General features: G+C 49.6%; 1 protein-coding gene across 3 annotated transcripts in view; it reads right to left on the bottom strand.

Moving 5' to 3' along the window:
* The window catches only part of AP1M1 (adaptor related protein complex 1 subunit mu 1), a 29412-nt gene that overhangs the window by 4864 nt on the left and 9971 nt on the right, over window positions 1–14577 (bottom strand). For all 3 annotated transcript variants that reach the window (XM_049640119.1, XM_049640121.1, XM_049640120.1), the window contains exons 5-9: window positions 14349–14496; window positions 4560–4686; window positions 3295–3437; window positions 2796–2867; window positions 2216–2374 (exon numbers count right to left, since the gene is read on the bottom strand). In XM_049640119.1, coding sequence (XP_049496076.1) covers window positions 2216–2374; window positions 2796–2867; window positions 3295–3437; window positions 4560–4686; window positions 14349–14496 — 649 coding nt within the window. The remainder of the gene's footprint in view (window positions 1–2215; window positions 2375–2795; window positions 2868–3294; window positions 3438–4559; window positions 4687–14348; window positions 14497–14577) is intronic.

The raw sequence follows: 14577 nt of genomic DNA, 5'->3' as shown, positions 1-14577 counted from the left end.
CTGGTTATAAATGATACGAAGGAGTATCTGAAGATGCACAGGAACTGAAAGAAAAACTACCATAAACCAAAAATACAGGAGGGAACTAGGGCGTAAAACTCCCATACAAACATCAGCCACCTGCTGGAAGACACAATGGAAGAGAAGACCCCACTCACCGACACACTGACTTAAAAATCATCCTCACAAGAGGGGCGCCTGGGTGGCTCAGTCGGTGAAGCAGGTGACTTCAGCTCAGGTCATGATCTCACGGCTTGTGAGTTCGAGCCCCGCATCGGGCTCTGTACTGACAGCTCGGAGCCTGGAGCCTGCTTCGGATTCTGTGTCTCCCTCTCTCTCTGCCCCTCCCCCTCTTGCGCTCTGTCTCTCTTAAAAATAAACAAACATAAAAAAAATTTTTTTTTAAATCATCTTTATGAGAAATGTGCCCACTGGTCGTGAGCCCTGGAGGCTCCTGAGGGCAGGGGATGTTCTGTGGCCTTTATCTAGTTCCAGACACGTGGATGTTTCCCCCCGAGGAAGTTCCTTGACTCATTCACATTCCATTTGTGTACTTTTCTGCATGTTGTATTTCAATAAATGCACTTTTTTACACCTACGGAAAGGCTATGTGAAGTATATAAGGTAAACATTCAAACATCCCCAAAAGCACAAAGGCGAGACTGACACAAAGGTCAGTCTCATAAAAGGACAAAGGACAAAGTCCTCATAAAGGACAAAGCCTCAGAGAGGTGTTCTGACTTTCGTATTTAGTACAAACAAACAGATTCCAAAATTCATTAAGGAAAACCAAACAAGCAAGAATCACCAGTGAACAGACAAGAGATGGATATGGGGGGTTGGGGGGGGAGGTGGGCCTGGCCTGATCAGATGTTAAAATATAGACTAAAGCCCTGAGTTAAAACGTGGCCTCGCTCCATGGACAGGTAGACACCAGGACATTCAGAAAGAGATCTTATGCCATATGAAAATTTAATATTTGATACACATGGCATTTCAAAACCACTGGGGGGAAGGTAAGATTTTTTAGTAAATGATGTTAGAAAACTGGACAAAACTGGACCTGTACCTCACCCCATTTACCAGACCCAGCTCTGAAAGGACGTAAAAGCCAAGGTTAACAAAAATGCCACTATACAGGTTCTAGAAGCAAATATGGGTGAATTCCTTTGTATCTGGGAAAGGTGAGGCCTTTCAAAGTATGACTTACAGTCCAGACACCATAAAAAGAAAGGACTGAGAAATCCGACTACGTTAAACAACAGTCATAAAGCAAAGAAGCAATTTTGAAAAAGTCACACAGCGGCTTCATTTTCTTGGTTTTGGCTCAGGTCATGATCTCACGGTTCGTGGGACTGAGCCCCCCCGTGGGCTCCGTGCTGACTGCACAGCCTGCTTGGGATTCTCTCTCCCTCTCTGTGCCCCCCTCGCTGTCTCTCACAAACTAAATAAATAAAAATTTTTTCAAAAAAGAAAACAGGTCACACAGCAAAAACCACCAGAAACAAAGCCAAAAGATAACATCAAACTAGGGAAAACCTCTTGCAACTCGTACCAAGGAAAATGCTTTGCTTAATCTTGCCCATATAAAAAGAGCTCTCGGAAACGAAGAAAATGACCAAACCTGACAGAAAAATGAAGGGGACAGCTGCCGTAATTTCCGGAGAAAGAAATGCAAATGGCCCCCAGACTTAAGGAAAGGAGTCTCGTCTTGTTCATGATGAGAAAACGGCAACGGGCCGTAATCGGCACAGCACGGGGGGGCACACCCCCCTTCCCGGCTCTCCGGCTGCCACTGCTGCAAACCCAGACTCAAGTGCTCAAAACCCTGACCACAAGCCAGGCATCTACGCCAGCACGAAGTGCTCTATTTTCCCGGAGCTGGTGCTGGAGTCCCGAAACCCACGCTGCTCAGGCCTCGAGGCAGTCTGTTCCCCTCAAGGGAAGTGGAGTTCTGACCCGGAGTGCCAGAAGGAGGGCAGGAGGGAGGCAGAGAGGCAGGGGTGCTGCCCTGATGCTGGAGACGGGCCGTTCGGACAAGCTGCCCGTGCCGGCTCCGGCTTTCCCTCCTCGCTTGGCCCGCCCCTTGGCTCTCCGTCCACGGGGATCCTGGCCCCGTGCCCCGCTTTGAGGCTGCTGCGTGCTGGGATGGGCACAGGAAGCAGGCGGGGCGTGGGAGGAAGTCGAGGGGCACCCCACTGAGAAGGGCGCTTACCGGGAAGGACTTGATGGACCACACGATCTCACTGTTCTCGGGGACCCACTTCACACTCCCCACTGTCGTCTTGAACTTGGGGGAGTCGGCGTCGTTGGGCACCGGGATGTGGATCTCCACGTTGTTGGCCGTTGACCGCCGCTTGAACTGGCTCTTGGCCTGGAGACGAGGCCCATGCAGCCAAGGTTGCGGAAGGCACAGGTGAGAAGGCCCGGCCCCGACCCGGCCTGCCCCGGCAAGGGCCCCACCCCCCTGGCCTGGCCCGGGGCCCCCCACCAAGCTGACCCCGGTTCTCCAGGCTCAGCTCGTACCCTCCTGCCCCCTGAGACCCTCCCTATAGCCTCCAGTCCCCTTGGCCTTCAGGGCTCCCCATTCTCCCCTCTGGGTCAGTGAGGCAGCAAGGGCCTCAGCCACAGGCCTGATCTCCCCGGACAGGGGTCGCAGAGCCCCACGGTGTCCCTGCCCTGGTTAGGCCTGGTTAGGCCTGGATAGCCAGCCCTGAGCCGGCGAGGCTATCCACAGCCCCCTGTCTCACTGCCCTTGTCCCCAGGTTGGCGCTGTGTGCCGGGTGTGCACGCACCTTGATCATGTACTCGATGCGGCTGTGGGAATGCTTTTCGATCACGGACTCGATCCATATCAAGGGCTTGACCTGTTGGGGAAAGCGAACGCGGCACTCACACCTTTCCCACAGAGGGACACTGAGGCCCGAGGCAAGGGACCATCTGCCAGGCGTGAGCCCAGCAAGCCACCGCCCGGGGCTGCCGGACGAGTCCCAGCCAGGCCAGATGGACACGCAGACAGAGGGGCCTCTGAAAATGCAGAACACGTCACCGGGGCTGCCTGCAGTGGGGGCAGTAGGCCAAAGGGCTCCGGTCCCTCAAACGGTTCAGAGCCCCGAGTTGTCAAACACCGGCTCCGCAGAGCCGGGCAGCCCGTAGGGGGCTGTTCGTGCCCTGGGTGTCAGCTCGGGGACAGGGACCATTCCCACCCAGCAGGGAGGGGGCGGGAGCCTGTCTGGAGCCTCCCGCGGCCACCCTGGAGGAAAGCCTGCTCCGGGGGCGGGCGGGCACACGCACGTGGGTGTTGAGGCGGTAGGACATGAGCTCGAACTCGCCATCTGGGGGGATGAAGGAGATGGTGCGGTCGTTCTCGAAGCGTGAGAGTCGCACACACTGGTGGAACTTCACATCCTCCAGCTCCACGGACTTGCTCTTGCCACCTGCGGGGAGGCGGGGTGAGGGCGGGACAGACCCTAGCCCCTCCGGGTCATTCCCTCGGCAACACTGCCAATCCCGGGGACTCGCCCCTGGCAGAGCAGAGCTGCCCCTCAAATCCGCGAGAGCGTCTGGGTCACGAATGCCAAGGGGCCCGGGTTCCTGGACGACCTCCCCCGTCCCCCCACAGCCCCTCGGAAGCCCCGTCACATCCTGGCCCCGGGCTCGGGCTGAGGGCAGGGCTGGGTGGCCTGGCTCACTCTGGCCCCCAGCAGCCAGTCCGTGGCTTAGCCGGCGCTCCTGCCCAGGGTGAGTCTGCTGAATGTATAACAGACCCGGCTGGAGACGCGGGGCGACGGCTCAGGGCTCCCGGTGTGCCCCGGCCGCATCGTCATCCCTTGTGTTCTGGGTTCCTGTCTTGGTTTTCCATCCCGCAGAGGAGCTGTGCAGGTGGGGCCCAGCCAGGGACAGGAGCTGCCCTGATGGGCTGACACCCGAGGGGGCCTCACTCCTGCTGTGACGGTGTGGCCGCCCGTGCCACCGCTCCCACGGCCGGGGGGCCTGTGGTGGGTCAGGAGCCAGGTGTCCCATTTGTCAACACAGAGCCTCGGCACGCTGGGTGCCTGAGATCACTCTGGCCCCCGCCCCACCGCAGGGGGTGCTACATGCAGGCCGCGTGGCAAGAGCCAGAGCCACTGTGTGTAGCCTTCAAACAGCCCAGACCCAGCACTCCAGGTGGGGGCAGGAGCTGGCACAGGACAGGAGAGAACAAGGCAAGGCCTGACCTTGAGCCCGCAGCTCCCTTCAAGATGGCGTAGGGCAGGGTCGTGGACCTGCGTGACCCTTCCCACACTCGACGTCTGAGGTCCTCGCCCGTGCCCTCTGGCCCATAGGGTGACGAGGGGACTTGACTTTGGGATCTCTGCTCTTCTATGTTTTCTACGTCCAGTTATGGATTTACTAGTTTTCACGGTTGCCTTTTAAACCACCTGAACATGTTTCTAAAGCAAGTACTTGAGGGACACGCGTTGGCCCATGCAGCTGGGTATTCCCTCATCTCAGCTGTGAGCTCAGCACAGGCCCGCTCTGGCCACAGGGATGCGGGGGGGGTGGCGGGGGGTACTCACGGCCCGTGTTGTCGAAGAGAACCTTGTCGTTGAGGCCCAGGCGCAGCTCGGGCATGCCTGAGAGGAAGACCCGCATCTTGATGGAGCCCACAATCTCGCTGCGCAGCACGTTGCCATTGGCACTGACCTGGGGGGCGGCGAGGCGGGCGTGAAGGGAGGCCCCCACTCACCAGCTTCATACCCTCCCGCCACCCAGTTCTCGATGCCCTTCTCCCCATCCCGGCCTCCCTCCAGCCTCTGTGCCAGGGTCACAGAGGCCGACCCGTGGGCTCTGCCCTCTAGGCCTCAGGCCACAGCTGAGCGAGGACCCTACCAGTGCCTGCGCAACCACTAGGCTGGCCTTCCTCCAGGCAGGCCACACTTGCTTTTCTAGAGATCTCTGTTTCTCCAAGTGGGGCCTGAGGAGGCCACCTGCCCCATATCCGCTACTTCCTAAAGATGGAGCTTCCCGGGCCCTGACACCTCGCTGCTCCCCAGGGCTGCCCTGAGGTCCGATGACCACGGATCCACAGCACCAGATAAAGTCAGAGGAGTAACGGCTGAGCCCTTCCCCATGCACTCCAACAGTCTGCATGGCGGAGTTATGCTTCGGGCAACCCTGTAGCTCACGAGCAGACCAGGAAGCATCTGAGATAGTGATTAGAAAGTCACAACAGGCCAGCAGGCAAACCCTGAGGCTGTCCTGAGGGAGCCAGGCTGCTGGAACACCTCTTCTCAGGCCCATTTTAGATACAGAACAGAGGCCACACAATGGCTGGCAGAGGCGCTGGGGCCACAGCTATGACCACCACCCCACATCACCACGTCCACACCCACAGGCAAGAACAAGGGCTGCAGATGCACAGGCCTTGGGGCCACGAGGGCCGCTCCTCGGAGGTGCCAGCCACACCCACGTGCTGGAAGGCCCCAGTTGCCTATTTCTACAGAGAAGGAGGAAAATCTGTCCAGCCTTTAACTCAAGCATCTGGAAAGCACCACAGGCAAACATGAGAGCCCTTCGCCTCTGAAGGAGGTGGAAAACCGAGGCACCAAGGAAACGACAACCCAGGAAAGGCACAAAACAGGACAGAAGGCCCTGCAACGTCTGGTTCTGTCACCTCACTGCTCACTATACTCTGGTCACGCTGGCCTCTGTCCCCACTGCACACAGCGGCCACCTCTTCCTCCTCCGCCTCTCGTCAGCTCTGCCTGTCCACCTCTGTCCCCACTCTGGTGAGGGGGTGCGTCAGGCCACTCACTGCTGGGTCCAGCACGAAGACAGTGCCTGGGGGCAGAAGGTCCTCAGCAGGTACGTGCAAACGTAGGCCCTCGCTGGTGGGATGGGCTCTGGGCACCCCCATGCTCCCAACTGTGACTGCCCCTAGATGTGGAGGGCCGTCCCCCCGCGTGGGGAGTAGGGACTACACAGCCCTCTGGAACTGAACAGGTGAGGTCACCAATGCTGGGAAGGCGGGCTCAGGAAGGGGAAAAGAACTGTGCAGGCCCAAGGCTCATCTCAGCCCTGCAGGCGGCAACCAGGATGGGTGGGTGCAGAAGGGATGTCTGCTGAGCTGCTCAAGTATACCGTTACACCCAGGTCACCGGAAACTGGACGCCGGTGTGGACTCAGCAGCCGGCTCTGCAATCAGACTCAGGAAGACGGTGTTCCAGCATATCTGGGACACCTGCACCTGCCTCGTGCTGCCCCGTGTACGGAAGAACAGGGTCCTTCAGGCACAGCCACATGCTGGGTGCACTGTGGTCAGGACACCCATCGAACTGCCAGCGTTTTCATATAACCTATTTATAGGCTGTTCCCCCGGATCTGCTTTCATAGGCCAGCACACTCTAGTGCCAGATGGACCATGTTCTGGGCTCAATAAACAATTCAGACAAAGGCAGGAGGGGCATGTGGTTACTGAGGCCACTGTCTTGCTCCAAGACTTAAAAAGTAAAAAGGCAAATATGTTTATGCTCAGTCCACTGGGAGAATCTTTTGGGGAAGCACCGTCAACAATCCCACACCGGAGGACCCACCGCTCCAGGAACCCCGCCCAGGTAAGGATGCTGCCCCAAACACACATCTGAGGACGGACAAGCTGGCTCATTTCTGCACTGCCTGTGGCAGCTGGAAAGGGGCACACCCTAGTGAGCCGCGTGATGGGACTGGTCTGATCAGTCGTGATCATCTCCAAAGTGAACACAAGCAGGCTGCGGGTAACATGGGGTCGGCTTGTATGCCCTTCCCTGCCACTGGCTACAAGGACGACACGTGGGCAGGGTTCATGGGCAATCATCGAAGACTGAAAGGCACAGTGGGTGGATCTGGGAAGAGCCGCTGAAAGCGCGGCACCCAGGCCCTGTGGGAAAGTGCAGAGGAAACCTGTAAGTGGAAGTGAGCCCTGGGGACGCTGACTGAGCTGGCAGAAGCCTGTAGCTCTGGCTTCAGGGCCAGAAGGGGAACTCCTGCTGCTTAGAGGGCATATGGAAATCCCCCGATTCCCCCCTTGTCTGTTCTCTCACCTCCAGGCCCCAGGCAACCTAGCTGTTGTTCCCAGAGGGTGGGGCAAACCCAGGATTCAGGCCCACTGCAGGCAGGCAGGCCAGAGTGGGGATCTAGAGCCCCCAGTTGGTCACAGAACCCAAAAGGGAAGTCCTAAACAGCTGACAAATACCAGAAAGAGAGCAGAAAGTGAGGAGTCCAGGAAAGCAAACCCATGAAGTTATTTGTGTCTCCAGAGCACTCTAGAAATGGGCAGGAGTAGCTACGATCCTAATTAGCATGCCAAAGACTCTGAGAAACAAACCACCCAGTCCCAGACAGACCACCAGGCAGTGCATACTCCGAACAAACTCAAATAGCAAATGGCAGGAAGGCTTTGAAAACTGAACTGATACTTACGGCCCACAAATTGGGGGCTGCAACTTGTGGCCTGAACCTAACCAGGCCAACTGTCAGCTCGAACACAAATACGGACATTTTCTGTATAATCTAAATAAGACCTAGAATCTTATAATGTAACATTCAAAAAGGTCCAAGATACAATCTAAAAATACTCAGCATACAAAGAGCCAAGAAAATTTAACTCACACGGAAAATACAATCAACAGATGCCAATGCTGATGCAAATGTTGGAATTATCTGACAAAAGACTTTAAACAGTTATGTAAAAATTACAAACACCCTTGCAACAAATGTTAAAATAGAAAGTCTCAGTAAAGAAGCAAACTATAGGAAGAAGAATCAAATGGAAATTTTAGAACTAAAAGATGCAGTAACTGAAATACAAAACTTGCTGGATGGGCTCAACAAAAGGATGGAGATAAAACAGGAAAGGGTCAGTGAACTTGAAGACAGATCAGAAGGAAGCATCCAATCTAAACAACAAAGAGAAAAAAAAAAGATGGGATAAAAGAAACAGCACCTCAGGGGCCCTTGGGACACTGACTAAAGGTCTGATATTCATGTCACTGGGCAAACATATTTGAGAACATAATGGCTGCAAACATCCCAATTTTGGTAGGAGACATAACCAAACAGATACAAGAAGATGAACAAACCCCAAACAGTAGAAACCTAAAGATATCCATACCCAGACACAGCAAATCTATCTGCTGAAAACTAAAGACAAAGAAAAAATCTGGAAAGCATCCAGAGAAAAGCAATGTGTTACCTACAGGGAAATATGGATTCGAGTGACCATGGATTTCTCACCAGGAAGCATGGAACCTGGAGGGAATGTCACAACATTTTCAAGGAGCCAAAGGACAACTGTCAACCCAGAACCTGTATCCAGTTGAAATATCCTTCAGAATGAAGCAGAAACGAAGACATTCTCAGATGGAGGAAAAGCAAAGTAGACCTGTTCTGAAAGAACAGCTAAGAGTAGCTTTTTAGACAGAAGGGAAATGATACCGGAAGGAAACCTGGGAAAAGTCAGGAAATCAAGGGAGAGCCACAGAAGTGCCAAATGTCTGAGTTAAATGGGTTATTGTCTTGACTGCTTTAAAGCATGTTTGAGAACTGAGAGCAACAAATCTTACCACTGTCGGAGGTGGTTTCCAATGCATCTAGATTAATGTATAAAACAGCTCTAGCATTGAGGGGTAGGAAACTTTCTGGATTCCAAGTGAAGTGGTGAAATATTGATTCTAAGCAGGTAAGTATGCATTTTATAGCAACCACTAGATACAACTATATAAAGAGATATGGTAACAACCACCATAAAGAAATGAAATGGAATATTAAAAACATTCAAACAGACCATGGAAGGATAGGAAAAAAAAAACAAAAAAAAACAAAGGAATGAAAAACAGAGGCAACAAAAACAATAAAATGGCAGACATTTTAATCTAACAAATTAACAGTTACAGTAAGTATAAATGCTCTAAACATATCAATTAAAAGACAGAGACTGCCAGAATGGATGTTAAAAAAATGACCCAGTTTGAGCACTGGATGATGTATGGAAGTACTGAATCACTACACTGTATACTTGAAACTGACATTACCGTGTACATTAACTAGAATTTAAATAAAAAATAAAATAAAAGGATAGGGGCACCTAGCTGGCTCAGTCAGTGGAATGTGTGACTCTTGATCTTGGAGTTATGAGTTCAAGCCCCATGTTGGATGTAGAGATTACTTAAAAATAAAATCTTCAAAAAAATAAAAGGATTAAAAAAAAAGAAGTAAAAGGATAGAAAAACACATAGTGTGTAAACACTGATGGAATAATCTCTGGAGTGACAATATTAATAGCAAAATAGACTTCAGAGCAAAAAAATTACCAGGGATAAAGAGGGACCTTATATAATGAAAAAAGAAAGGGTCATTTCATCAAGGAAACATACGAATCCTAAATGTGCCTGTGCCTAACAGCATAACTTCAAAATATGCTAAGACATAATCTGCAATTAACAGCTGGGGCTTTTAACGCTATCAATAATAGGTAGAACTAGTAGACAGAAAATGAGTAAGAAAAGCTAGAAGAAATAAATGTCACTAACCAACAGGATTTAATTGGCAATTACGGAACAGTCCACCCAACAAAAGCAAAATATATATTTTTTTCAAGTGTACCTAGAGCGTTTGGCAAGAGAGATCACATTCTGGGTCACTAAAACAAACCTTAAATTTTAAAGAATGGGCATTATAAAAAGTATATTTATATATTTTAAAGTTTATTTATTTTGAGAGAGAGAATCCCAAGCAGGCTTCACATGGTCAGCATGAAGACCGATGTAAGGCTGGAACTCACGAACCATGAGATTATGACCTGAGCCGAAACCAAGAGTCAGATGCTTAACTGACTGAGTCACCTAGGCACTGCATAGAAAGTATATTCTTGAACAATAATGTAATTAAATTAAAAACAAAAAAAACAACGACAATAAGGTAACAGAAAAATAGGTAAACATTTAAAAATTAACACACTTTCATTAAATAATCCATGAGTCAGGGTGCCTGGGTGGCTCAGTCAGTTAGGAGTCCAACTTCAGCTCAGGTCATGATGTCGCAGTTGGTGGGTTCGAGTCTCATGTCGGGCTCTGTGCTGACAGCTCAGAGCCTGAAGTCTGCTTCGGATTCTGTGTCTCCCTCTCTCTCTGCCCCTCCCCTCTTCATGCTCGCTCTCTCTCTCTCTCTCTCTCTCTCTCTCTCTCTCAAAAATAAACATTAAAATAAATAAATAAATAAATAATCCATGAGTCAAAACTGAAGTCTCAAGGGAAATTTGAAAATATTTTGAAGATGAAAATCTAACATACCAATTATGGGTCGTAGCTAAAGCACTGCTTACACATGTACGACATTATCTTTATATTAGAAAAGAAAGATTCCAAATCAGCATCTTCGCTTCCAACTTAAGAAACTAGAAAAAGAAGAGCAAAACAAACTCAAATCACAGAGAAAGAAATACTAGAGCCAAGAACAGAAATCAATGAAATTGAAAATGGAAAATCAATGAAATCAAAAGTCAATTCTTGGTAAAAGCCAATTCATCACCAATAAAATAGATGAAACTCTCACAAGACTGACAAAGAAAAAAAATATGACATAAGTGACTGATATCAGGAATGAAAGAGGGGACATCAGCACAGACCCTGCAGACATTAAAAAGACAGCAAGGGAATACTACAGAGAACACTATACACATAAACTCAATGACTCTGATGAAGTAGATCAGCTTCTTAAAAACAATAAACTGCCAAAACTCACCCAAGATGAAACAGAAGACCCGAAGAATCCTATAACTATTACAGGATTGAAATGTGTAGTTAAAAATATTCTGGAACAGAAATCTCTAGGCTCAGATAGTTTCACAAGTGACTTCTACCAAGTAAATCTAAAATATACAATTTATGATACTTTCAAAAATACGAAATACTTAAGTATAACTCTAACATAACATATGCATGGTAAAAATTACCAAATGTTTATGAATGAAATCAAAGATGACCTAACTAGGGGTGCCTGGGTGGCTCAGTCAGTTAAGTGTCCAACTTCGGCTCAGGTCATGATCTCACAGTTCATGAGTTTGAGCCCCACGTCGGGCTCTGTGCTGCCAGCTCAGAGCCTAGAGCCTGTTTCAGATTCTGTGCCTCCCTCTCTCTCTGCCCCTTCCCCACTCAAGCTCTGTCTCTGTCTCTCAAAAATAAATAAATGTTAAAAAAAAAAAAAAAAAAAAAAAAAGATGACCTAACTAGAGAGACATACAGCATTTGTGGGTTGTGAGACTTAATATACTAATGATACCAATTCTTTTCCACACTGATTACTTATTAAAAATTTTTTTTTAATGTTTATTTGTGAAAGAGAGGAGAGAGACAGTGTGAGCAGGGAGGGGCAGAGAGAGAGAGATACAGAATCGAAGCAGGCTCAGGCTCCGAGCTGTCAACACAGGGCCTGAATCAGGGGTTGAACTCATGGACTGCGAGATCATGACCTGAGCTGAAGTCGGATGCTTAACCAACTGAGCCACTCAGGCACTCCCCACACTGATTATTTAATAGTTATTTAATAAAATCCCAATCAAAATCCAGCAGGATTTTTTTTGTAGACACAGACAAGCTGATGCTAACATTTTAAACTTTTTAAAAATATATTTATTTATTTTGAGAGAGAGAGAGAGAGTGTGTGCATGCGTACAAGCGAGAGAGGGGCAGAGAGAGAGGGAGAGAGAGAATCCCAAGCAGGCTCCGAGCCGTCAGTGCAGAGCCCCATGTGGGGCTCAATCCCACAACCATGAGATCATGACCTGAGCTAAAATTGGAAGTCAGACACTCAACTGACTGAGCCACCCAGATACCTCCTGATGCTAATATTTTATGCAAAGGAACTAAATAGCTAAAACAATTTTGAAAAAAGAAGAATGCTGGAAGGATCTCATTACCTGATTTTCAGACTTAATAAAGTTACAGTTGTCAAAGACAGTGCAGTGTTGGTGAATGAATAGATAATACAGATGAATGAACAGAAGAGAGTCCAGAAACAGACTCACAAAATACGGCCAACTGATTTTTGACAAAAATACAATGGCAGTTTAACGGAGAAAGGGGTAGTTTTTTCAAAAAATGATGTTGGAACAACTGCAGAACACTGTTCTACATCCACACAATGGACATAAACCTCATAGCTTATATAAAACTTAACTCAAAGTTGGTCATGGATCTAAATGTAAAACCAGAAAACTTTTAGAAGACAATTCAGGAGAAAACCTACATGACCCTGGGTTCGGCAGCGTGGCACCAAAAGCACACGCACAAAAAAATCAGTAATTAGATTTTCTCAAAATTAAAAACTTTTGTCCTGTGAAAGACACTGTACCAAAAGAATGAAAAGACAAGTGATGGCCTGGGAGAAAATACCTGCAAATCACGTATCTGACAAGAGACTTCTATCCAGGATACATAGAGAACTTTCAAAATGCAACAATCAGAAAAGAAACAACCCAATTTAAAAATGCTCACAAGACATGAAAAGACACTTGTCCAAAGATGAAATACAGATGACAAAGCAGCACACAGAGACGCATTTAACATCATCACCCATCAGGAAATTGCAAATTATACCTACAATGAGCTAGCACAATACATCTATTAAGATGGAGAAAATCAAAACAGTGCTCGAGGATATAGAACCACCAGAGCTCTCATCCACCGCTGGTGAAAAGGCAAAAACGGAGCAGCCACTCTGGAAAACGGTCTGGCGGTTTCTTAGAAAGTTAAACGTACGCTTACCACGTGACTCAGCGATCCCACTCTGGGTATTTGCCCTCGAGAAAGAAAAACTTCCGTTTACACACAAACCTGCACACGAAATGTTTATACCAACTCCACTCACAATAGCCCAACACTGGAAACAACCCAAAAGTCTTTCAAGAGGTGAATGGATAAACACAGTGTGGTTCCGAAAATAAAATAAATACAAATGGATATAAGAAGAAACAGGCGGGGCGCGCCTGGGTGGCTCAGTTGGTTAAGCGTCTGACATCGGCTCAGGTCATGATCCCGCGGTTTGTGAGTTCGAGCCCTGCGTCGGGCTCTGTGCTCACAGCTTGGAGCCTGGAGCCTGCTTTGGATTCTGTCTCTCCCCCTCTCTCTGCCCCTCCCCTGCTCACGCTCTGTGTCTCTCTGTCTCTCAATGATAAATAAACGTTAAAAAAAAGAAGAAGAAACAAGCTCTTGATAAACACAGCAACTTGGATAAGTCTCAAAGACATTATGCTTAGTGGAAGAAGCCAGACTGAAAAGGTCACATACTCTGGGATTCCACGCATATGACAACCTCAACAAGACAACATTAGAGGAGTCCGCCTTATCTGCAGGAGAGACGGTCCAAGACCCCCAGTGGATGCCTGGGAACCCTCATCACGTGCTATGTTTTCTCCTAAACGTATATATCTGTAATACAGGTTAATACGTAAGTTACACACAGTAAGAGAAGAGCAACAAAGATCAAATGGGACAGTTATAACCACAAACTGTAATACAAGGTACGTGACTGCGCTCGCTCACGCTAATACCTGTACCCGCCCTTCTTGTGACAGGTGAGACGAAAAACGCCTATGGGAGGAGATGAAGGTGAACGACATGGGCACTGGGATGTGGCGCTCCGACGCCAGTCAGGAGCAGGACCCCCGGGCCCAGGCCGCGCGGGCTGGCAGAGAGGCGGCGTGGAGCATGGGGCCTACTGGCTAGCGACGCGTGACGCGACCGGAGCAGCGGCTGCCAGGGGGTGGAGAGGCGGCAGGAGGGAGGTTTTAGAGGTGACACGTATCTTGATTACGGCAAAGGGGAACAAGAATCTCTATGTGGGCTAAAACTAATAGCAAAAAAGGTCAATTCGACTTAGTGAGAACTTAAAAAATAAAACCAAAGGAAAAAGCAAACACGTACAAACAGAAAAGAAACCTAAGAAAACCAGCTGCAGGAGAGCCGCGACCGCTCTCGGTGCGACGGGAGGACCGCACACGCGTTTGTGAATTTACAGCGTGAGGCCCAAAAGGACAGTGGATCGTGAGTGAGGCGGTCTTTCTGAATACGGAGCCCTGCGCTTTCCAACCTCCCCCCTGCTTTACACAGCAACGCCCACAAGGCCCCTGCGTGGACCCCCAACAAGAACAGAAGCTAAGGAAGCCTGAACGAGCGCCAGCCGCAGCGCGGCCTGACTGCTGCGGATCTGCCGTCACCCAGAAAGTAACGGCTTCCCAGGGCTCTGCTGCTGTTCAAAGTCTGCTTGTTCTCACGTCAATCGTGGAGAAGACAACATTTTTCCACCAGAGGAAAAGAAAGGAGACGAAGCCCTACCAAGAGGTTGACGGACTCGATGACGTCCAAGAACACCTCGTTCTTCCGGTACTTGATGCCCTCAGACCGCCAGGACACTGCGTTGGTGACGGTGGCTGGGGGCCTCGGGGCCCCCGTCTCCAGCTTGTGGCCTTCCTGGGTGATGTACCTGTGGGACCAGGCCCAGACATTCCGAAAACAGCCCCTCCCGGTGGCAGGCTCCAGTTTCACCTGGGCCGCTTTATACAAG

This window comes from Panthera uncia, chromosome A2 (assembly GCF_023721935.1).
Source record: "Panthera uncia isolate 11264 chromosome A2, Puncia_PCG_1.0, whole genome shotgun sequence".
In the NCBI taxonomy this organism is placed as follows: domain Eukaryota; kingdom Metazoa; phylum Chordata; class Mammalia; order Carnivora; family Felidae; genus Panthera; species Panthera uncia.
Note: the sequence above shows the minus strand (reverse complement) of the source record. Positions and strands in the feature narration are given on the sequence as shown.